Here is a 24,622-nt window from a genome sequence, read left to right on the forward strand (position 1 = left end):
GATTCCATTTTTCTCAAGGTTTTCAGAAATTGTCCTGAAATGTAATCTAGCCCATGGGAGGAGGCACTAAAGAAAATAGAGGCTTAAGAAGACATATGTGTAGGTGGACAGTCCTTGGGGGAACCTTCCCTTGGCTTGTCTGTTCAAGCTCCTGCCACCTTGAGACAAGGAAAAAAGCATCAAAACCTTTCAGCTTCCCAGAGGGGGGCCCACACCTGTCATGTTCATTCATCTCTGAGGAAGCTAACTGCTGAGCCTCACTGCACGGTCACTTACCAATGATGACCACTCTCTTGGTCAAATTCTCTGTGAGTCATCAAGAAGGCTCTAGATATGATGTCTAGGGTGATTCAGGGGGTGGGAGGATCATCATTTCCTCTTAATCCACTGTCATCTTTCAGTCTGCTTTTAACCAAAATAGTCAGGAGGACCATGTCCAGAGAGGGTTTAGAAACTCAGAAAAAAAGAGTCCAAGGAGCAGTTAGAAGGAGACCAGGGCCCTGGGTGGGAGGCAATGAAAAGACCAGGGGATGAAGATGAAGGCACAAAGTGAAAAATGAAACAGAAGAGGAGAGATTGTTGGTCTGGCTTAGAGTTCTTAAATAAAGTTATAGGGGTGCTAGGAAGATTTAGGACTTTATTCCTCTTAATTGAAGCAATTATTTGAGGATTGTTTGCAACCTAGTGGAAAAAAGAATTGTTCAGAGATTCAATATTGTTTTCTTTTTTCAGAAAGAAAAAACACCCCTACCTTCTCCAGTGGTTTCCTGTCATTTCTTACCTGAGGAAGACTCTAGTCTGTCCAATTTGCTGATTAGCCAATCAAGGTTATTGGAGAATTGAGCGCAATTGTTTCTGTTTCCACGAATGAGCGCAGCTGCGAACAAGGACATGTTTGATCATGTAGGTTAAAGGGCACAGTGATGAGCATAAGACCTTGGGAAGCTGTTCAATACTTCACCTGCTTAGCAACTAAAAGGAACTGAATGATGATCCTCCTCTCCTGGGCCCTTCAATGCAACTCTGTTTCTATATTTAGCAGAGTAAAAATCTAGCATTCACTAAAGTGTTTCCAGAGAATCTGCTCTTTACCAGGTACCTGTCTAGTTACTGGGAATAGAGCAATGGGAACATGGCAGCACATTCCCTGCCTTCATGAACTAGGATAAAGAGACAATAAACATACAAATTAATAAAACTGACTCAGAAAGTGATAAGCAAGAAAATAGTATCTGCTTGGTTATTGGCTTAAGAACTCAATTCCTTGCAATGTTTTCTAACCTAGCTAGAGATTTGCTGTTTTTTCACTGTTAAAGGAAGCATCCAAATAGAAAATGAACACAGCTGGACAGGTTGGTTAAATGAATAGGTAAGTAATAATTAAACATGAAACTCTAAAATATCTAAAACACATCAGTATATGACAGGGGTTCCCAAAGTGTGGTCCCTGGACCAGAATGTCAGTGTCACCTGAGAACTTGTTAGAAATGCAAATTCTCTGGCCTTATCTCAGATCTACTGAATCAGAGACTCTGGGGAAGGGGCCCAGCATCTGGGTTTTAACCAGCCCTCCAGCTGATTCTGGTGCCTGCTCAGGTTTGAGACCCACTGGTTGATGATATTGCAAAGGGAGGAGAGAATGTGCTGTCATTGGGTTTTCCCCAATCTAGACCAAGTAACCTTCCCTCCATGGGTCAGTATTGCAGATGCAACACTGGAACAAGTCCATGGAAACTGATTGGCTCAAGCAGCTTGCTCTTCATGCTGTTGGTTTTCGAAGACTGGGGTTTTATAGCTGCTTGTAAGGCATTTAGATAAGGAAAGGTCTTCCTCAGAACCTCTCCTTTGTATCTCCACACTCAATGGAGGGCAGAATTCAGTCTGAGTTCCTAAATTGCTTTTTAGGTCCCCTGCAGCAAGGGGGTTAAGCTTGGAGTTCTGGAGTCAGTCTGCCTGGGCTCAAGCCATAATTTCACCATTTACAACAAGTGTGACCTTGAGTGTTTCTAAGCATCAGTTTCTTCATCAATAAAATGGTAATAGTACTCACACCTTAGAGGGTTGCTCTGAGGATCAAAAAGATATTCTACTGCTTGGCACACAGAGCTCAACAAATATCAGTTATTACTGTTGTAATACTAGTGAGTTGAACCATATCATTACAAAATATTAGAGTTGGGAGGGACTTTACAAGGTCACATAGTGCACTGGCAGTCCAATCAGCCTAACCCTTAACATTGAGAATGGATCCAACCTGATTTTTCTGGGCTCCCCTCTGGCCTGTTCAACTTTCTGTGGACTTCCTCTAATGGGACATACGCTTCAGGGCAAAGCCCTAAAATGCTGCCTTGTCACCATGTCTGAGCAACCACTGGTGGCCACCTTCTTGCACAGGGCGATACTCCTATCGTAGGTCTTCCTCCTACAGCACGGCGGTCTGGGCCCACGTGGCGGCACTGGTTATAGCAGGCACCAGAACATCACCGTGCACTCAGTGTTGTGAGAAGAAAGGCTGACTGCTCAAACATCCTTACCTTCTGCCAATGTTTTACCTCCACCAAAATGAAATAAATCATAGGCCAACGCAGCAGGAGCCTTGAGTGACCAACAAGTGGACAGTGAACAGACACAGAGTTTAAGAGAGTAACCATCCTTAAAGTTAGGTGTCAGAAGTCCAGAACTGGAGGGCACTGTAAACATGTTCTAGTCTTGTTCCCTTGTTTTAAAGAGGAGGAATTGAGGTTCAGAGAGTCTAAGGGATGCCAAGGGTTTCGTAGGTAGTTTTGGCAAAACTGATCACCGTCTGCTTCCACGTGCTGCTGACTTCTTGCTCTAAGTATGGGAAGTACAGTACAGTCAACAGAACGAATGGCTGGGTTAGAATCAGATGGTTCACAAAAGGTTTCCAAGGACTGAGGCTAGATGACTATCTTGGTTTGCCCCGTTGAAATCTCATACAGACCACCTTTGGAAATCTTCCCAGGGAGAGGGCTGTGTGCACTTACCCAGCAATTTGTACAGAAGGTTCAGAATTTCTTTCCAGGCCATGCCACTCTCTTCCCTTGCAATCCCTGCAAAGTGTGCTACACTGTTGTAGATATTTAAGCGATCAATGCAGTTTAACACCAGGGCCAACATTCCCTGAGAAGGAAGGTTGGGGAAAAAGTAAAAATTCCTGATTAAGAAAGCGGGATCCCTTTTGCTTTTTTCCCTCCCATGTCATTCACCTTTTTTAAGCTGATAATGCTACTATGCAAATAAACCTTCATGGTGCCAGTTTGAACTTTGTTTTTTTTCCTCTTAAAAACAAAATATGCATTTTTATGCCTCAGAGACCTAAACAGCATCCATTTTGGGAGTGAGTCAGCAGTCTCCTCTGACGGGTTTGCCGCCACGTGTTGAACCCAATTCAAGGACATATTGAGGAAGAGGGAGCGTGAATGAGTCTCACAGAAGCCTGCTCTGTGTCTGATGCGAAATGATTCTGACTCACCCAGAGACAGCCCTGGATAGAGGACCTATTTTTCTCTTGAATATCAAATATGTTTAAGAAATTCCATTCAGATGCACAATATAACTGTTCTTGCTTCCTTAACTCCTCCACCCCCAAAAAGGTGGGATTTAGAGACAATAAGACCAAAAGAGGATTTTTTTTTTTTTTTTTGGTAAGGAAGATTAGCCCTGAGCTAACATCTGTTGCCAATCCTCCTCTTTTTGCTAAGGAAGATTAGCTCTGGGCTAACATCTGTGCCCATCTTCCTCTACTTTATTATGTGGGATGCTGCCACAGCACGGCTTGATAAGTGGTGTGTAGGTCGGCACCCGGGATCCGAACCTGCGAACCCCGGGCCGCTGAAGTGGAGTGCATAAACTTAACTGTTATGTCACCGGGCCAGCCCCAAAAGAGGATTTTTAACTACTTTTGCATCTAATTTACAATACTATGCTACTCAGCAAAAAATTTGCGCCTAGCTATTTTTAAAGGGTAGGAGGGAGATGGCAAACGTAGTTTCAGTAGTCTGTAAGATATGTAGAATGTCCCCTGAGCCAAGTCTGCTTAGATCAGGAGAATGAGCAGGAATGGGTCTATATTCCACACCACTAACTTTAGAAATGCCCAAGGGACAAGCCCTGTCTCCAGGAAGGCGGCGGGGGGGCGGGGGGGGCAGGTGGGGCCTGCAGGAGCCACCATGGCCTGTTAGTGCCAAATCATCACCTCCAAGTTCAGATAAGTATGTGACTTGTCTAAGGTCACACAGAGCCACGGATGGAGCCAGTATGAGGGCTGGGGCCCCTTGAGTCCCAGGTTAGTGTTTCCTCCATATCCAGTCCCATCCCTAGTGGCTCAGATGCTCAAGTTCTACGTAAGACCTAGCATCACCTGTATCTTTCAAACCAGCTCCTCCGTCATTTCTGATGGGGTAGAATCTGGGAATTTGTATTTTTCAAAAGGTTTCTTAGGTAATTCTGACATCTTCCAAAATTTGGGAATCATAGCCAATGCCACACTGTAATAGCTGAGATATTGACGATGGATTTGGGGTATACATGTGGCACTGAAGCTTTAAAATATAATCTGGTTCAACGTGCCTATGTACATTGCTACAATGTACACTGCTAACGTAACCAGTGAGCGCTGACAGGCTAGGTCAGCTTCCAATTAATCCTTTTCTTCCCAGCTTCCTCTGTTTCTTGCTCTCTGTCTCTTTCATAAACACGTGCATACATGGAGACAAAGCTAAATCGCAGTCATAGGGATATGTTAGCTCTGGACACAAAGAGAATCTCAATTGTTAATTTTCTGGACTTACCTCTTCCTTGAAAAGATTCTGTCTGTTTTTGAGTGAGCGGAGTTTGTTCTGCTTGTCTTCATGCTGCATCTCCTCCTCTGGGGGCTGGAAGTAGGCGATCAAGTCCTGTAAGGTCTGCAGGACCTCTTCTATTGGCAGGGTGACAGGAGCAGCTGTGCGATTGTTTCCACTAAAAACCACAAGATGGACATGGCTCAGGCACCGGGCCACCAGGAGGGCCTCTGACAAGCATCCACCAGATCCTGGTTCCCGCCTGCCCCACACTGGGCAGGATGCACTGCTTCCTGGGGTAGTTGTTGTATGAATGACCACAAATTGACGTTTCCCAACCAACAGAGCAACAGAAGAGAATATTCTGATTCCATTTTCAAGCCATTTCATAAATAAAGGGAAATGACCCCTGGCTGTCTGCCACACTTTTTTCTTTTTAAATAGAAACACTTTCAAAAATAATAAACTTAATAACCCATAGTTCTTTTACAGGATCACATGCTCCTCTTGGAATAGGTTAACATAAAGCTGGAAGGGTTTCTATCTCTGGGTCTCTCCGTCCATCTAGATCTTTGTCTTCTCTCTGTCTCTCTCCCCGTGTCTAGTCGATATCTCTGCATGCGTTTTTCTCTTAACGTTTCTGTGTGTGTGCGTGCACACTGCTGCTTCCCCACCCTACTTGTTGATGTCTCCTTCACTCTCTGTATCCGTCCGTCTCTTTCTCCTTCTGACTTCCTCTGCATATCCCCCTTCCTTTCTTTCTCAGCATCCCCCCATCTCTCGACATCCTTCTATGCTTCAATGTCCCCATCCCTTCCTTGGCATCATCTGCCACTCTCTCTCTCTCACGTTCTGTGTTATTCCTCCTATCTGAATGTGTCTCTGTCTCTCTGACTCCCTCTGTCATAATATTCCAAAGTCTTGTAACTAAATCCTTTCAACACAGTGAGACCACAAACCTCCATAGATGACAAAATAAGACTCCATTTTCCCGTTCCCTTGAGGGGTACAATGGTAAGCCTTTCTGAGGACAAAGGCTAAGAAGAGAAAGGGGGAAACGGACCCAGCCCCTGTGCAACTGCAACATTAGTGCCAGGGACCTGAGAATTGGTTGAATGTGTAAATAATGTCAGGGCTTTTCCTTGGGTCAATTTATAATGAGTTCTCCTTTGCATTTACAGTGTATTTGGTTATCCAGATCTTTCTCAACTTACAATGGGCTTATGTCCCAATAAACTCATTGTAAGTTGAAAATATCACAAATTGAAAACACATTTAATACACATACCTTTCTGAACATAATAGCTTAGTCTAGCCTATCTTAAACGTGCTCAGAACACTCACATTAGCCTTCAGTTGGGCAAAATCATCTAACACAAAGCCTATTTTATAATAAGTTGAATATCTCATATAATTTATTGAATACTGTACTGAAAGTGAAAAACAGAATGGTTGTCTGGGTACAGAATGGTTGTAAGTGTATTGGTTGTTTACCCTCGTGATCATGTGGCTGACTGGGAGCTACAGCTCGCTGTCACTGCCCAGCATCACAAGAGAGGATCATACTGCATATCACCAGCCCAGGAAAAGGTCAAAGTTCAAAATTCGAAATACAGTTTCTACTAAACGCATAGCACTGTCATATCATCGTTAAGTTGAAAAATTGTAAGTTGAACCATGATAAATCGGGGACCGTCTGTATATTAATCTGGACACATGCTAAGAAAAGACTGTTATCTAGCCCAAAAGCAGAGGCTTAACAAGCCCTGAAAACACTTGGGTTATGAGGCGACAATAATTCCAATTTTGTATAAAAAATGTCAAGTGCATGCAACAAGCGCAGAACACCAGTGGACTGCAGGCTTATTGCAGGGGAGATGCACTCCCCATCAGTGTGTGCTCACCCCTTGACAGCACCTGGCCCATGGTACGTGCTCAGGAAGTGTTCATTAATGACGATCTGGGATTTTATTGGACACAAAGATAGTGGAGAAGGGAATGCCATGAAGACATGAGGTGACGGTGTGAGAAAACAAAACCCAATCAGGAATGACTTCCCAGTTCCAGATTCAGCAAAGGGATGAACACATTTTCCTCAAAATTTTTGATCCAGTTGCAGAGTCTGTCTCTCTCTCTCTTTTGTAAAATATTTTCGACTTACTACAGACACTGATGCCAATTAAATAAAGAGTGTTTCTTCATGTGATAAGAAAAGATGAAAGAAGAGGTTTGTTGGAATTTTGTAGCTTGAAAAGGCAGGATATGCACTACGGGGCGGGGGGTAAAAACCCAGGTGATAATCACTGCCATTAACCATATGATATCTGGAGTGCTGCTGAACCTCTAGTACTTCAATTTTGCACCTGGAAACAGGAAAGGTACACTTATATGATTTCCAGGGTTCTTCTGGGTCTAACTTTTTGTCATGGGGGTTCTCATTGCTGGATCACTTCATCTTGCCCCTTGAAGAGACATCTATATAACAGTCTTCCACTGGACTGAGGCAGATCTCTCCTTCCTTCAAAATAGAACACATACCACACGCCTGGCACTGGGGACAGTGGTGAAAATGGACATGACCTCTGAATGGCTTCACAGTGCTCACACTCTACTCTAGAAGCTTGGGAGAAGACCTAGAGGGATCCAGATGGACAGGGACAAGATGATATCTCAATTCAGAACTAACTACAACTGGCACCTCTCTCATCCCAGTCTTCCACTCCCTACAGCCATTGCCACACTACATTCTCAGATCTTTGCCAAGGATTCCTCTTGTTAAATTCAAGAAAGATCTCAGGAGATTCTATTTACCATGCCATTACCATAACACAATTATTTATATATTGTTTCCCTCCTAAGGTTGAACTCAGAGGCCAGCTGGACAGTATCTTCTTTTGAGCAGGATTTCTGAGACTCCATCATCTCTCTCATTATTCATTTGTCCTATTGGACAGTTCCCAGTTACTGTAGAGAGGATGATGAGACAGCATAAGGAAACTTTAAGCTTTTCCTTTTCATTGTTCTTTCTTGTTCCTTCCCTATCCCTTTAACTTTAATTTGCTCTCCCAGAAGGCCACCCCCTCCTTCCTGTTTCCATTTGTACACAGCATGCATTGTTGGTTTCTCAAAAGAGATGAGAGAGGAGACTCTATTTCCCCATTATTTTTTTATCCTTCACTTCCCAGCTCTTGCAAAATTCAAGTACCGTGGCTTTTGTAGCCCCCACCCCACCGCATTGGGTAATTTTTCATTAGTCCTCCTTTCTTCTAAAATATCCTGTGGCTGGAAGAATCAAGAATTTCCTCCATTGAGAGTTGGACTTCCAGAATAGCTGAGTGAGGAGTTCAGTAAATCCTTTCTCCCACAAAATAATGATAAAATGGGAAGAAATCATCCAAAACAATTGTTTTAGGTCTCTGGAAATTGACCAAAGGCATATGACAAATTGAGGAGCGTGTATTTAACAAAAATAATGAGGCTTGGTAAGAACAGTGAGAATCTAGGGTGTTTAAGCCTGAAGTTATTTCCATCCTCTCCCCCAGCTTCATGGCAAAGAAATGTTAAGGGGTGGAGGGGTGGAGGGGCAGGGAGTAGACCATGTGCAAGGCCACACACATGCTCAGGAAGGACCAGGGAGGGCCCTAGTTATCTATTCACCTCTGGCTGAATGTTAGGCTTTGTGCAAGCAGAAAGTAAAATCCAGGACAGGCTTAAAACTGCCTGAACTTTGAACATGTTATTAAACCCATACCACAGGCCCATCAGCAAAAGATTGTAGGCTTGCCTTATGAGAAATACTAAAGGAAGTCCTTCAGGCTGAAAGAAAATGACACCAAACAGTAACTAGAATCCACATGAGGAAATAAGGAGTACTGGTAAAGGCAATAAAATTATGTAGGTAAATATAAAAGACAGTGTATATATTTCTCTCTTGTTCTTATAACTGATTTTAAAAAACAAATGCATAAGACAATAATTATAACTGTACTGATGGGCTTATAACACAAGAAGATGTAATATACATGGCAATATTATCACAAAGGAGGAGGAAGAGAATTAAACAATATTGGAGCAAAATTGCTTTATTTTACTTGTTAGTATTAATTTGAGGTAGATTGTTTCAAGTTAAATATATACTGAGCTCCCTAGACCAACCACTAAGAATATAACTTAAAAGCATAGTAAAAAAAAAAAAAACCTCAACAATGGAATTAAACTGTTACACTAGAAAATATCTATTTTCTACCAATATATCTACATATCTAACACAAAAGAGGCAGTGCAGAGAAACAAAAGGGACATGAGACATATAAAAGTCAGATAGCACAATGGCGGCCATAAATCCAACCATTTGAATAATTACATTACTATAAACGGATTAAACATGCCAATAAAAGGAAGAGATTTTCAGACTACATTTGAAAAAAAGATCCAACGTATGCTATCTACAAGACACACTTTGTAGATTCAAAGACACAAATAAATTGCAAGTAAAAGGACTGAAGAAGAGATAGCATGAGAGCTGGCCCGGTGGCGCAAGTGGTTAAGTGCGCACGCTCCGCTGTGGCGGCCCGGGGTTCGCCGGTTTGGATCTCAGATGCACACCAACGCACTGCTTGGTAAGCCATGCTGTGGCGGCGTCCCATATAAAGTAGAGGAAGATGGGCATGGATGTTAGCCCAGGGCTGGTCTTCCTCAGCAAAAAGAGGAGGATTGCCAGATGTTAGCTCAGGGTCGATCTTCCTTACAAAAAAGGAAAAAAAAAAAAAAAAAAAAAAAAGAGATACCACACAAACAGTAACCATAATCTGCATGTAAGACATCTGGAGTGGCTGTGCAAAATAGACTTTAAGTCAAAATGTCCATAAAGAAAAAAGAGAGACATTTTATAACTATAAAAGAGTCAATTTATCAGGAAGATATGCCAATTATAATATAAGGTTTTGTGCTTCAAAAGACATCATTAAGAAAATAAGAAAAACCACAAACTACGAGAAAATATTTGCAAGTCATAAATCTATTAAAAAACCAACTTTGTAACCAAAAGATAATAAGGAACTCTCAAACCTCACTTTGAAGACAAACAAGCCAACCAGAAAAAAGGCAAAAGACTTGATTACATTTTACGGAAGAAGATATATGAATGCTAGTAAGTACATGAATAGATGTTCAAAATCATTAGTCATTCTGGAAATGTAAATTAAAACCACAATGACATACCCCGTCCTATCCACTAGAATGGCTACAATCAAAAGTCAGACAATAACAACTGTAGGCTAGGATGTGGAGAAACTGAAACTTCACGCATTTCTGAGTGGAATGTAAAATGGTGTATCCACTTTGGAAAACAGGTTTTCAGTTTCTTAAAAAATTATACATACCCAAATGTCCACTGATGGATGAATAGGTAAACAAAATGTGGTATTTACATACAATGTAATATTATTCAACCTTTTAAAAAGGGAATGAATCTCTGACACATGCTACAATATGAATGGACCTTGAAGATATTTGCTAAGTGAAATAAGCCAGACACAAAAATACAAATATTGTATGATTCCACTTTTATGAGGTATCTCGAATAGTTAAATTCATAGAAATAAAAAGTAGAATAGTGGTTACCAGGGGCTGGAGAGGGGAGAAGGGGGAGTTATTGCTTAAGGAGTGTGGAATTTCAGTTTGAGATGACATAAAAGTTCTGGAAATGGATAGTGATGATAGTTGCACGACAGTTTGAACGTCTTTAATGTTACCAAATTGTAAACATAAAAATGGTTAAAATAGTAAATTTTGTTATGTATATTTTACCATAAAAAATATAAAAAAGTTAAACATAAATTCGCATATGACTCAGCAATTCCACTCCTAGCATTTCTATCCAAGAGAATGAAAACATATATCTAAAGACTTTAATATTAATATTCAAAGAAGTATTACTGATAATAAACAAAAATAGAAACAAGCCAACTGTTCCTCAACTGATGAATAAACAGAATGTGAGGTGTGTATATCTATATCTGTCTCTCTATAGAGATACCTATACATCAAGATCTCTCTCTCTATATATACACATACACACACACAATCATATATATACAATCACAGGAATACTCTTCAGCAATAGAAAGGAACAGAACACCGTTATGTGCTACAACAGGGATGAACCTCAAAAATTTAACAGTAAGTGAAAATCTCAGATTCAAAAGACCACATATTATATGATTTAATTTATCAATGTATTAAATTGAGACAAAAAGTAGATGATTGGTCGTTTAAGGCTGGGGGTGGCAAATAATATAAATGGCAATGGGCATTAAGAAATCTTTTTAGGGTGATGGAAATGTTCTAATACTGAATTGTGGTGATGGGTGTACAGCTCTGTAAATTAAAATTCACTGAGTTGTACACTTAAAAGGACGAATTTTGTGATATGTAAATTATAACCCAATAAAGCTGTTTAAAAATAATTTTCCTATTGTCAGGCATGTAACTCTCACTGAAACGTATGTGTTTAATTCACATATGTGTTAATTCACATATCATACAATCATCTATTTAAAGGGTATAATTCAATTATTTAATGGTTTTTAGTACATTTACAGAGCTGTGTAACCATCACTTCAATTATTTTGGAACTTTCTCATCAGCTCCCCCCAAATCCCCTGCCCACTAGCAGTCTCTCCCCTTTACCCCTACAACCACGCTAGCCCTACACAACCACAAATCTACTTTCTGTCTATAGATTTGCCTATTTTCGACATTTCGTATAAATGGAATCACACAATATGCGGTCTTTTGTGACTAGCTTCTTTCACTTAGCATAATGTTTTCAAGGTTCATCCACGTTGCAGTGTTTATCAGTACTTCATTACTTTTCATGGACAAATAATATTCCATTTTATGGATATAGCACATTTTGTTTATCCACTCATCAGCAGATGGAAGTTTGGATTGTTTCCACTATTGGCTATTATGAATAATGCTGCTCCGGACATTTATGTACAAGTTTTTGGGTAGACATATGTTTCATATCTCTCGGGCGTATATGTAGGCGTGAAACTGCTCGGTCATACAGTAACTCTGTATCTAATCTTTAGAGGAATTTCTGGACTACATTTCAAAGTGGCTGCAACATTTTACATTTCCACCAGCAGTGTATGAAGGTTCCAATTTCTCACAGCCTGTCCCACACTTCTTATTAACAGTCTTTTTGACTACAGCCATCGTAGTGGGAATAAAGTATCTTACTGTGGTTTTGATTTGCATTTTCCTGATGGCTAATGATGTTGAACATCTTTTCGTAGGCTTATTGGACACTTGTGTGTCTTCTTTGGAGAAATGTCTGTTCACATCCTTTGCCCATTTTTAAATTGGTCCATTTGTCTTTTTAATGTTGAGTTGTGAGAGTTCTTTATTCTAGATACAAATCTCTTATCAGATATGTGATTTGAAGATGTTCTCTCCCATTACGTATGTTGTTTTTTCACTTTCTTGATGGTGCCCTTTGCAGAAAAAAAGTTTTTAATTTTGATAAAGTCCAATTTATTTACTTTTTCTTTTGTTGCTTTTGTTTCTGGCATCATATTGAAGAAATCATTGCCTAATCCAAGGTCATGAAAATTTAAGCCAATGTCTTCTTCTCCATGTTTTATAGTTTTAGGTCTTTGATCCATTTTGAATTAATTTTTGTATATGTATAAAGTAGGGACCGCTGACTTTCAAGAAAGATTTTACAGCAGAGGCTGAGAGAACTGGGGGCAAGATAAATAAAACCACCCACCACTAGGGTGATGGTTCTGTTGACAGTTGAGACTACATGAAAAACTCATGTTTGCACGTAGCTATCTTTTTCTACCTATACCAAGCCATTCATTCCTATATCCTTTCTTTGAAGAAAGGGAGCAGTCTGGATGTAATGTTGCATAGAAAGGAGTAAATATTTTGCTCAGGGATCACAGGAGACCAGTGGCAGAGCCAAAAGTGACAAGGGATTGTTGACTTGCAGGTCTAGTTCCATCCTGTGACAAGAATACCTCTACTGTCTACTTTCCTTTCTCTGGTTTAGTAACAGGACCCCTAAGCTGTACTGGGTACATAGCCAACCAACCAGAAATTATATTTCTCAGCCTCCCTGCAGCTACATTTGGCCATTTGACTAAGTATTGGTCAAAAGACTGCAACATGAAGTGATCTACTTCTGGGTCATGTCTTTTACATAAAAACTTGCTTGCCTCCACTTCTTTCTTCCCCTTTTTATAGGACAGACCTCACACACGGTGCTGGTAAGCTATTTGTGACCAGGTGGGTGAAGAAATCATACCAGAACCGTTGGTCTCACCTGTGGCTGAATATGAGCGTCACCTGGGGAGCTTTAATAAAAAGCTGCTGTTTGGATACCAGAAATTCTGACGCAATTGGTTTGAGATGGCCCCTGGGCATCAGAGTGTTAAAAGCTCCCCCAGATGAATCTAACATGCGGCCAAGGTTAAGACCTCTATTCCAGGGCAGTGGTTTGTAAACTTTCGCGTGCATCAGCAGCAACTGGAGGGCTTATGAAAACACGATTTCCTGGGGGACCACTCCCAGGTGTCTGATTCAGTAGGTGTGGAGTGAAACCTGAGAATTCGTATTTTTAACAAGTTCCCACGTGATGCTGCTGTGCAGGTCAAGGGACACACTGTAGGCGATCTCAGAGCAGCAAGATAGAAGGAACTTGAGCCCCAGTAGCAAGACTGTATATTTTCCCTAAACCAGTCACCTATCCTGTACTATTAATTTAAAGACAAAGAAAAGTTTATCCTGAACTGCAGACGCAGCTTCGCCTATATCCTAGCTAACACACACCCCTTGGATCACAATGTTTCAACAGGAAGAAAAGTAAAGGTATAAAAATTTTTTCTCATTTCATGCAAATTCACACATGCAATTTAAACTCTCTTGGCTTTAGAGAGATTTTCCTACGAGAGAAGGATAGCTCGGGACACTGCACTGTTTACAACAGAATCCATTCCTCTTGGTAATTGGTGAACACAATCCACAGAGTTCTTTTTCTGGCAGCATTGTTGAGGTTGGAGGGATTATGATCCAAGCAGGCCGTTCATTTACTTTTCCCATTTAAGTCCCAGCCATAGCTGGGTAGCCCAAGGCTTCCAATGCAAATCTACTTGGATCCCAACCTTAGCAACAATTCTGATTGATGTAGAAAGACTTTTTAAATAGCACAGAGGGCATGGATGCATTTCTCCTCTCTCCTCCCCTCTTCACACACTAATATAAAAGGGACTTAAAGTACTCCAACTCTCTTCACTTAATTTTCATGAGAAGACCTTGGGTATTCACGATACCAACCTGAATAACCAACAGGGCTTGGGCATTTGTTAGGCAAAGAGAGAAGCTGGTAGGAAGTCACCTATGTGGGAAATTAGTTCTAGTTCCAAGCTCTCTCTGGTAAAACACTTTGCTGGTGTTTGTTTCCTGAAAAGTCACAGTATTAAAAGGGGGCGGGTAGGTGGAATTGCATGGTCACAGCGTAGAAACTGACAAGTAGAAACTGACAGGTAAATAAAGGGAAGGAGCTCAGGTACCTTACAAACTGGCTGAACAAGGCTGTCGTGTTCCGGATGATCCGAGCAGCCTGGGACTCCTCCTGCTGGCATCTCTGCAGTGTTAATCCATCATCCATGTGACCTTCCTGATGGAGTATGACCTACCCACAGAGCAAGGGACACCAGGCCCAGGTTACACATCACTCCACAGCTGGATAGTCAATATTTCTTGTAGTATTTCCTACATCCCTGCACTCCTTCTCCCCAACCAAGTTCCCCTGGGTCCGTTTTGAAAATGGGATATTAGCAAAGTTATTTTGCCCATACGCCCTACTCCTGACGTGTGAATCATTCTTGAGACATGGTGCTTTGATGAAAATGAAATTTTATGCGCCACTGTGGTATGAATTACAATAAATTCCTTGGGCCTAGATGGCCAATTTGGAAGGATGAAAACATATTTTATAATAGATTTTTTCTCTTAAAATGAACACAAAACCTTATCCTTGGAGATGAGAAAAGTCACTTTGTTCAGAGCTTTTTCCTCCAGAGATAAATTGAGGAAGAAGAAAGACAAGTTAAAGCAAAACCCTCTCAAAAATCAGCTTGGATTTCTCTAAGGAAGGACAGCCACGCGGGGATAGTTAACTATAGAACTGGGGAAGCAATTCAAGATGGGTGGGGGTTTGCTTCTCAGGGAGGTGAGAGAGGGGGTTTGAAAGCATAGGCTCTGGTATCAGCTGACTTCAGTTCTAGTCCTGCTATGCCACATCCCAGCTGCGTGACCTCAGGCAGGGTACTTAACCTCTCTTTGCTTTGACCTCACCATCTGAATGGGTTTATCTTGGAGGGTTGTTTGGAGGATTAGATGATTTACACGTTAATCATTTAGCATGGTTCCTAGAATATAAGAGGTGCTCAATGGATAGCTGTTATAAGTGGCAGTATATTATTGATCTCAAATCAGTTATCCGGACACTAAGCATACTTATTGATCACCAATAACAACATAAATAATGACATCATCATACAATTTTGGGGTGGGGCCAGCAGTTTTTGGTGTAGTCAGTGCTTTTTTCCTTAAAATGGTCAAGTATGCACAGAGGTTAACTGGGATGGTTTGATTCTGGTTGAGGTCAGGGTCAAATCCTGATTCAAGTTCCTGGCATGGGTTCCTCTTGATGTGAAGGGAGACCATTTTTCAGTCCTGGTGGGAGGGGGATCGGTCAGTCTATATGTCAATTAAATAAAACATGTGGCTCCACAAAATATCTTTAAAATAACGATTTTTGGTCTCATTTTTAGCACAAACAACTTATTTTCCTTTCCCTTTGAAAATATCATCCTTATTTCTTATTCTGCTGAAGGTATGTCCTGATATAATGAATTTGCACAGGAAGTAAAATATTGGCTTGCAAAAATTTATGTTCATTTTTTTTTTTTTTTTGTGAGGAGATCAGCCCTGTGCTAACATCTGCCATTCCTCCTCTTTTTTTTGCTGAGGAAGACTGGCCCTGAGCTTACATCCATGCCCATCTTCCTCCACTTTATATGGGATGCCGCCACAGCATGGCTAAGCAGTGCGTTGGTGCACGCCTGGGATCTGAACCAGCGAACCCCAGGCCGCCACAGCAGAGTGTGCGCACTTAACCGCTTGTGCCACCGGGCCGGCCCCTATGTTCATTTTTCAAAAAAGACTTCACATCCATCTACACACTGTAGTTTAAGCATTCGTAAAGGATGCCCTTACTATTGGATTCACCAACTGTTTCAAAACATTACTTTGTCAGAACTTCCCAGCAACTGGTTAACAAGGTTGCATTTAGATTTGGTAATACATTGCCACTGGATTTACTTTGGCTTCAGTCCCAGCTTTCTGGCCCCTAAAGACCAAAAATTCTTAGGTTTTGCTTGTTCAAATAACACATTCAAACTGGTCAGCCAAACAAGAAAGTCATGAGAAACGGGGGAAATGCAGTTGCTAGAACGTTGTTATTATGTGCCCCATTGATCACTGCAGCCCAGTTCCTGAAGTCCTTTTTCTCTTGGAGGAATACGTCCACAACCCAAAGCAGAGAGCAGAAGCCTGAGACAAGAATGGAGAAGAGGGTACTTACTTTAAGGCGAGTTACCATTCATCAGGTTTTTCACTGTGACCATTCTCCATTGGTTTTTCTAAGTTCCTGTTTTGTTTGTTTCATAAAACGCTCAACACAGATTTGGACATCCTTTGTATTTTTAGAAGGGAACTTAACCTGCTCTTCACTAAATGGAGCAGGGCAGCCCTGTCAAGGGTTGAGCACTATGACATACATTTAGAGAGCATTTTGGGAAGTACCTCCCAAATTCACATGTACATTCCAGCAGTTATGTGGATCTATGGACTATTGTCCTGGGAGAGAAAGGCAGGGACAGGCACAATAAATCAACAACACAAACTGGGATCTCTCCTAGTTGACAGGGCCTTTGAGTGTGTCCCCTCCCAACCAGAGTCACAGCCGAGATCCACAAATTCCACTCTCTTTAAATGTCATCATTACCTTAGTAGGTATGAAAAACTGTAGAGACTCTAGATGATATTATCATACTCTACAGAGGATTTAATTTTCTTCTGATAGGCTGGTACGGTAGATAACGGGTTTTTGACATCTATTTTCAATTTGTCCTTATTTCCACCGGGTAGCCCTTACTCCTGGAGTAGAGCCCTTTTGGGATTTAACTGAAACCTACTGTATTTTCAAGGGCCATTCCAACTTGAGGGACCCTGAACCCCAACCTCTGTCTCCCTAGTACAGTCATAGTGTCAACATCTCTGCTTTGCTCTTCTCCATCATAGCTGCAGTTTTCTGTTTCCTAGCTTGGCTTCACACCCCATCCATGGTCAGCTTAAGATCCTACAGGAAATTACATATAGAATTTCAGGCTTACATTTCTCCAGTTCCTTCCACTCTAGAATCTTGGCCCGTCAAGTCCCAGAAACCTTGACCGACCTTATCTCAATCTGTCTCTCTAGTCCAATGAAGCTAACACACGACCCCATTCCTTGGTGCTGCAACTCCGCAAATACGCAGAAGGGAAAGTGCTGACAAAGGGGTGGCTCACCTTAGTGCATTTACAGTCTATCAGCAATTGTCCTGGGTGCCTTGGTTGTTGTTGAAACCTTCAAATGGTTTGTTTGTTTTTTTGTATTTTATTTAGCCTTTATAATTGTTCACAGAGGAAGGGTTGGGCTCATCTGAGCTAGTCTGTGCGGCCTCTTATTTATTCTGTTTTCTATCTCCTCTTCACAATTTTATTTTCCCTTTTCTGAATATTTTCCTGGTATGTTTCACTTTACACAAAAGTAAGCTATTAGCTTATGGTTTTCTCCCAACCTCCTTTCTTGCAATAACCAGCATTCTGGGAAACTTTTCATCACCTCCACATTAGGCTGATGTACTTGGACTACAGTATACAATGCCTCCTAGAACTTTATTCTGCGACTCCTTGACTACCCAAACCTGTGTTTTGTAAGGATTTTCCAAGAAAAAAACATCACGCCCTTGGCATCTATTTTCTGGCTCCTATCAAAAGAAACGCTCTTAGAGCAATTGATTTTCTGGTAAAAAGATGCTGCGTGTATCCAAGCCAGTTTCCCACTGCAGCAGGCTGTGACAGACCACTCAAATCTGGGTACATTCTCTGTGGGTACAGCATCATTCCACAATACCTCATCTTTCCACATGTTGGTTCCTGTGGGCTTGTTATCATGCAATTTGCATTTTTTTTTGTAGAGATCCTATTTAGTTTCTATATTATGAAAATTGCATAGTAACTCAATTATCCCCTTAAATGAAGGGAGCAATGACGTGGATAATCCCAAAACAGCATACCACCAAAAGTCATTTAGTTCAGGTTTTCGAGTGCATTGAACAAATTCAATCCCCTCTTCACAGATTTGCCATGTCTTTAACTTTTTTTTTTTTGCACTGAATATGAGGTCAAAGTAACCAAAGGAAGCTGTACAATCTGTCATAGAACAACTCTTCAAGATAGAAAGAATTGTCAGAAGTAAACACACATCATGTCCACCTGATGTTCACAATCATTTCTCTTGCCTCTGCTTCCAACTCAGTGTAAAACAATTCTGGACAGTCTTTCTGACCCCTCACCTTCCTTTTCAGAGGTCCAAGGCGGGGTGTCTTGGCATCTTGTGCTTTGTAGGTCACCCACAGACCACTGGCTATATGCTGGACAAAGCAGACAGAATCTCCATACTTGATTTCTGGAACTCCCATGCCTTCTATATCTCGCTTGTGACTGGAATCCAATTTCTCCTTGATTTCCTATTTCACAGAAAATGAAACAAACGTAGGCATGTCTGATTAAATAGAAATGCAATATATAAAACAAATCACCTGTGCAGAATTTGTAAGCCAGGGAACCAGCTACCACAGTAATCATGATATGCCTGCCGAAGCCAGGATTTCAGAAAGACTTGCTTCCCTTATCTGTTGTTAATTGTAAAATCAATGGATTTCAAGTCTCAGCTACTTCAGTGATTATTTAAATCCATGGGAAAAGAGGCAGCTGGTAGGGTCGCTCTTCGGGTCTGATTTTATGTACTTCTCCATTATATTTTCTACTTTCCTCATCCTGACTTACATACCTTAATAATTAACCATTTAGTGGCCAATTAAGTGAGTTTCAGCAAGTTGTATCTTCCTTAATTTTAATGGTTATCTTATATAAACGTCCCAACTTAGGGGCTTTAAATATGTCTGTTAACATCATATAAATATCTTTTGTAGAAATCAGCAGAGAAAGCAGATTCTTTAAGTAAGTAGGGGCTGCTGTGCCTTACGTCTAATGCAGTAACTGGCATATTATTTCCTATGGGCTCCTCAGTGTGTGACGCACTCAATAGGCTTCATTCTTCAATTGCCACTATTTTCACTGAACTGATTCTGCAGTATGGAAAAAGGAGTTACTGTGTATCGGTGACAACCTGAGGTGCCTGTCACAGAGTGAGTCAGGAAGTAGACTGGTGGTACATGGTAACTCTGTCCCCTCCTCATCAATCAGAGCCTCTGAATGGTTCTCCTCTATTTCCATTTCTTCTCTATATCTTGCGTTCAAGTGCTCATTCATAAAAGCCATTAGCTAGACAGCATTTTGAATTTTTTACAGAATAAAAAATGTAGCATGTTGTTCTCTCTGCTTGCAACAACTTTACTCTTGTTCTTAACACTGGAACAACAGCAGCACATCTATGCAGCCCTTACCGTGTGCAAGTCAGTGTTCTAAGTTCTTTACATATAGTAACTCTTCATAATAGCCTCTGACACAGCTACAAATATTACAGAGGAGAAGATGAAGGTACAGAGAAATAAGTAACTTGCCCAAGATCACTTAAGAAGTAGGGAAAGAGCCAAGATTTCAACCAGGAAGTCCAGTTCCAGAGACTGTGCTCTTCCCTACTACTCTAAACTCCTATTCACCCTTCAATACCCTGCTCAGATGTCACCTTCTCTGTAAAGGCAGAGTTAGTCTCTCTTGCTGTATGTTCCCGGCACAGTCTCATTCCTCTATTGAGCACTCAGCACATCATAATGTAAATGTGCTTGTTTATATGACACTTTCTCTTTGCCAGGCTATAAAAAATCAAGGGCATAGGCCAGATTTCAGTTAATTTTGGATTCCTAATACAGAGAATCCAGCACCTGTAAATTACTTAATAAACATATATTGAAGGAATAAACATATATATATATGAGTAATTTTTCCTTTCAAATATATTTATTTCAGCTCTTATTTTTCAAACCTTCATAAAAGCAACATTACTTATTTTGCACACATTTACAGGATCATTTGGAGCCATGTTAATTCTTTACAAGAAAATTCTTATTTTCAATGTGTGTGTTGAAACGTAGGTTGGATTGTTAAATATGACTTATTTCTCAAAATGAACATTTCCAAAGGAACATATCCCTGATTTTGTAACAAAAGCCAATGGGAAAATAGAATTTGACATATTAGGATTTCTTCATAGGCATGTGGTCAAGAACACAGATATCCTAAAAAACAATGGATATTTGATTTTCATTTCAGAAAGACACATAGTTCTGCAGACAGTCAGGCTAGTAACAGGACTTAAAATATGCTAAAGCCTTCATCTCCAGCCTGTTCTCTCACCATAGGTAATGCAGTGAAATAAAAATAATATATACTACAACTGTTAAATATGAATAATTATGCTGATCACCAAGAGCTCACAGTTAAAATAGAGCACGTTCCCAAATTATCAATGACTATGGGCACTTCATTTATTTTCTCACTTCTCATTTATTTAAATACGACTTTGACAAAAGAAAACAAATACCAGGATCTGCTTTCCTGGAATCTCTGAAATAAATGGGTCATTACTGTTTAGAGAAGGGATTGTCCCTCTGTGTCTTTGCTTTTACAAAGCGGCATCAACTCCCAAAGTTCTATGGCTGTCACTGCAGCGGCTGCTTCTAACTTAAAACAAGAACAAGAGCAACAACAGCAAAAACTAAAACAGAGACAAACTGACACTAAAGCCAACTCGACCCAAGCCTAGACAACAACAATGATAAATCATCAAGGAATTGAGAGGGTCTGTAATGGAGAAGACTGACTTGGCCGACAGCAGGTTGGTGATCTCCTTCCGACGTGAGCGTGAACTAACGCTCCCCTCTCTATTTTCGCTTGAATATGGCCCCAGATGCATGTGCTCTCCCGTTGGAAGTGGCACCTTCCTAAAGAGCTAATCCAGTCAGTCCCTTTCATTAACTCTTCAGTTCCTAAGAATACAATTCTCATTTCCAAAGTTCTTACACACCATACATGTTTACATTCCCCTTATATATCAAGTGTTCCTTCTTCTGGGCTTTTACTGACACTATGCTTTCTGCTACCTCATCTCTGCATCTTTATGTCTCATCCATCAAGGCTTCCCCAGATCCACCTTTGCATCTTCTCGGATCTCATGGCACTCTCCTTCACCTCTCTCAGGGCTCTTACCATCTTCTGAGATGCGAATCCTTTACTGGCACACTTCCTGTCTCCTGCCAGGATGAAAACCCTCCTGGGAAAAGACTGGGATTTCTTTGTCTTTGTATTCTACACAACGCTCTGCTTAAAATAGGCTGCAAATAATTCGTTTTTGTTTTATTGGTCTGTGGACATCAATTTGTCTATATGATCAACCTCCCCTACGATAGATGATGAGCTGATTCCAAGAAGGAACAGGTCACTTTGCCTAATGCGTTGAAGGGTAATAATACTCATTATCCTCTGTCTGCACTGAAAGCTTACTAAGGAAATGCTCATGACCACGTCATAATTGTCATGTAAATATTTGGTTTAGATGATTATGTTGTTGCTCTCCAGATTGATGTAAAATTTCTAGAAGGACGAGGAAGGAAACCGGTTTGTGTTTGTCTAGTGCCTACTTTAAGCAAAGTATTTTGCTAAGCACTTTACAATGACAACACCATCACGTGAACTTACCAAGGCCCTACAAAGTGAAATGTATTATACACGATGCTTTAAAAACATTTTCTCTAAATCTTTCAATGCTCCTGTTGTTTTTATTTCTCCTACTTTATAGACAATAAAACTGAGGCTTGCAGAGTTTGACCAATTTGCTCAAAGCCCTGTAGCTAGTAAATAATGGCACAAAATCCAAAATCAAGCATAATTCCAAAGCTCATTTGTCATTTGGACATAATTTTTGGAATGGTTACCATTAGCACACTTAAGTATTAATTATATGAATGTTTTAGTTGCTTGAAGGCTATTATAAAGGAGAATTTGCAAAGATATGCTATTACTTTATTAAAAAATGGCTCTGGGTTTGTATAAACTTTAGGAGTCATATACAGAAACCAATAATGATAACAAGGTGATATGGTTTATAGTCAAGATGGAACTGGAGTTTGGAAGAGAGAACAACTCACTCTGCCTGGGGAGTTAGGGATGATTTTACACAAGATTGACACTTGATGTGAGCTTGGCTAAGAGAGAGAGGAGAGAAAGGAAATATGGAAGGTGATGGTGTTCTAGTAAGATGGGCATAGTATGGCAGGAGGGTGTGGAGGTCCAGAAGGGATCTGAAAAACAAGGACTCTGAACTTTATCTTATAGGTTCATGAATGTTTCTCAACCTCACAATGTTAACAGACCTTTTTTTTGTGTGTGTGTGTGTGAGGAAGATCAGCCCTGAGCTAGCATCCATGCTAATCCTCCTCTTTTTTTGCTGAGGAAGACCGGTTCTGAGCTAACATTCTCCTCCTTTTGTTCCCCAAAGCCCCAGTAGATAGTTGTATGTCATAGTTGCACATCCTTCTAGTTGCTGTATGTGGGACGCGGCCTCCGCATGGCCGGAGAAGTGGTGCGTTGGTGCGTGCCTGGGATCCGAACCCGGGCTGCCAGTAGCGGTGAGCACGCGCACTTAACCGCTAAGCCACGGGGCCGGCCCTTAACAGACCTTCTGTTAGAAAGGGTCTCCAGAACAGAGGACTTTGGACAAGTACTGTATCTTCTTCTACGAGTCAAAGGGAATATTAAGGGGTATTATATGGACTCTTATGAGTCCTACAGTAAAAAGCAAAGAACAATAACAAAAGGAACTCAACTTGTTGAACTCTGTTTAACATAGCATTTTGCTTTTTAAAAAAATTTTCACAGAATTATTGTTTGGAACACTTCTTGGGAAAAGCTAGTGTAGGTAATGGAAATCCACTGAGAATTTTAAGCAGGGAGATAACACAAAAGTTGCATCTTAGAATAATTATTCCAGCAGCAATGTGAATGATGGATTCAAAAGAATGAAGGATAGTGATAGGTAAGTTGTAAGCTATGGCGTTAGTATCTAGCATGATATCTGGAACAGAGTAGGTCCTAATTCATGTTTATGAAATAGAATGAAATTTGTTATTTGACATAATTAAGCCATCTATGTGCACAGAGGACAAGAAAATACTTTTCCAGCAGACTGTAACCACCCAAAAATGTTTCAGAGGAAAAGCAGATGGGCCTCCTTCATGGATGCTGGGGTAAGCCATCAAGAAAGTCCTGGTTAGCCCACTCCTTCCTAAGTGCCTCTGAAGAAACCTTGAGAAATCACCTTTGCATTCACTGTTCCACCAATATAGTCCCTTTTTGAATTTCTGATCTAGAATATGAGGTCTTAGAATGGCCTTTAAAAAACTGCACAGTGCAGGACACTGCTAGGAGCCTGGCTGGCCCCAAGGCTGGCTGCAGAGCTTCTGCTGGGTGGGAGGACAAGGAAGGCCCTCTGCCATTTACAGCATGCTGGGAGAGTGGACACATCTGCCTTGTTACGGAAGGCACAGCTCTTGAGCAGAAGTCACTGTGCTGGGCTCTTTCCTTCATCTTTCTCATTTAATCCCCACCCCGTCACCTTGAGGTTGGCAGCACCACTGCCATTTCATGGATAAGGAAGCACTCTCCCAGCTCATCTTCCTGGTCTCATTTACTCCTCACGACAATCCTCCAAGATACACTGCTTCACCCCATTTTTTACAAAAAGAGACATTGATGCTGAACAGCGAATGGCAGAGCCAAGATCCAAACCCAGGTGTCTTCCACCTCCAAGTCCATGGTTTTCCTTGGCTACTTCTCTATTTGGTCCACTTGGAACAATAAAGACTTGGGAAATCATCAACTTAAATTTTTCATATACTTCGTAGATTTTATTTAAAATGAAATTGCAGGAAGTGGTGCTGTCTCTAGATGTTTGAATCTTAAGGTACACATTCTCCCCTCTCCCCTTCCCTCCCCTCCTCCAGACCCTCTCTCTCTCCCACTGAGAACTTGGTGAGGAAAGGGACAGAGCAAGCAAGTAGACCGGCTCAAACAGCACTACTTCAGCATTGATGCTTTCATAGACTGATGTACCATGAGCCAGCCGCCGTCTTGTTTCAGGCTGCGGAGGGCCATTGAGGCTACAGGGCACACGAGGGTACAGTCTACAGGGATGCTTTCCACACACAGTAGAAACAACAGTGGGTAGTTTGTAAAACGCAGATAGGGAAGTCACATTTGGCCAAGAACACAGTGCTTAGCACACAGTAGATATTTGATAAATGTTGATTAAATTGAATTTAGTGTTCTTTATACATTGAGGAAAAATTTCCTCTAATTGAGAACAGTGATAGCTCCATGCACTTATGCAATAATAGGCCAAATTTGAGATGCTATCTCAATCCTTCAAGACTGATGGTTTAGTCATTAAAAATAGCTATA

At 40.9% G+C, this 24,622-nt stretch overlaps 1 protein-coding gene across 1 annotated transcript in view; it reads right to left on the bottom strand.

Moving 5' to 3' along the window:
* RYR3 (ryanodine receptor 3) overlaps positions 1 to 24,622 on the bottom strand; it is a 345,772-nt gene that overhangs the window by 241,217 nt on the left and 79,933 nt on the right. Inside the window, exons 11-15 of the mRNA XM_058540531.1 lie at positions 18,499 to 18,672; positions 14,387 to 14,508; positions 4,812 to 4,980; positions 3,006 to 3,141; positions 782 to 877 (exon numbers count right to left, since the gene is read on the bottom strand). Of these exons, the coding sequence (XP_058396514.1) occupies positions 782 to 877; positions 3,006 to 3,141; positions 4,812 to 4,980; positions 14,387 to 14,508; positions 18,499 to 18,672 (697 nt within the window). The remainder of the gene's footprint in view (positions 1 to 781; positions 878 to 3,005; positions 3,142 to 4,811; positions 4,981 to 14,386; positions 14,509 to 18,498; positions 18,673 to 24,622) is intronic.

The sequence above is a fragment of the Diceros bicornis genome, chromosome 5, assembly GCF_020826845.1.
Source record: "Diceros bicornis minor isolate mBicDic1 chromosome 5, mDicBic1.mat.cur, whole genome shotgun sequence".
NCBI classification, from domain to species: Eukaryota; Metazoa; Chordata; class Mammalia; order Perissodactyla; family Rhinocerotidae; genus Diceros; species Diceros bicornis.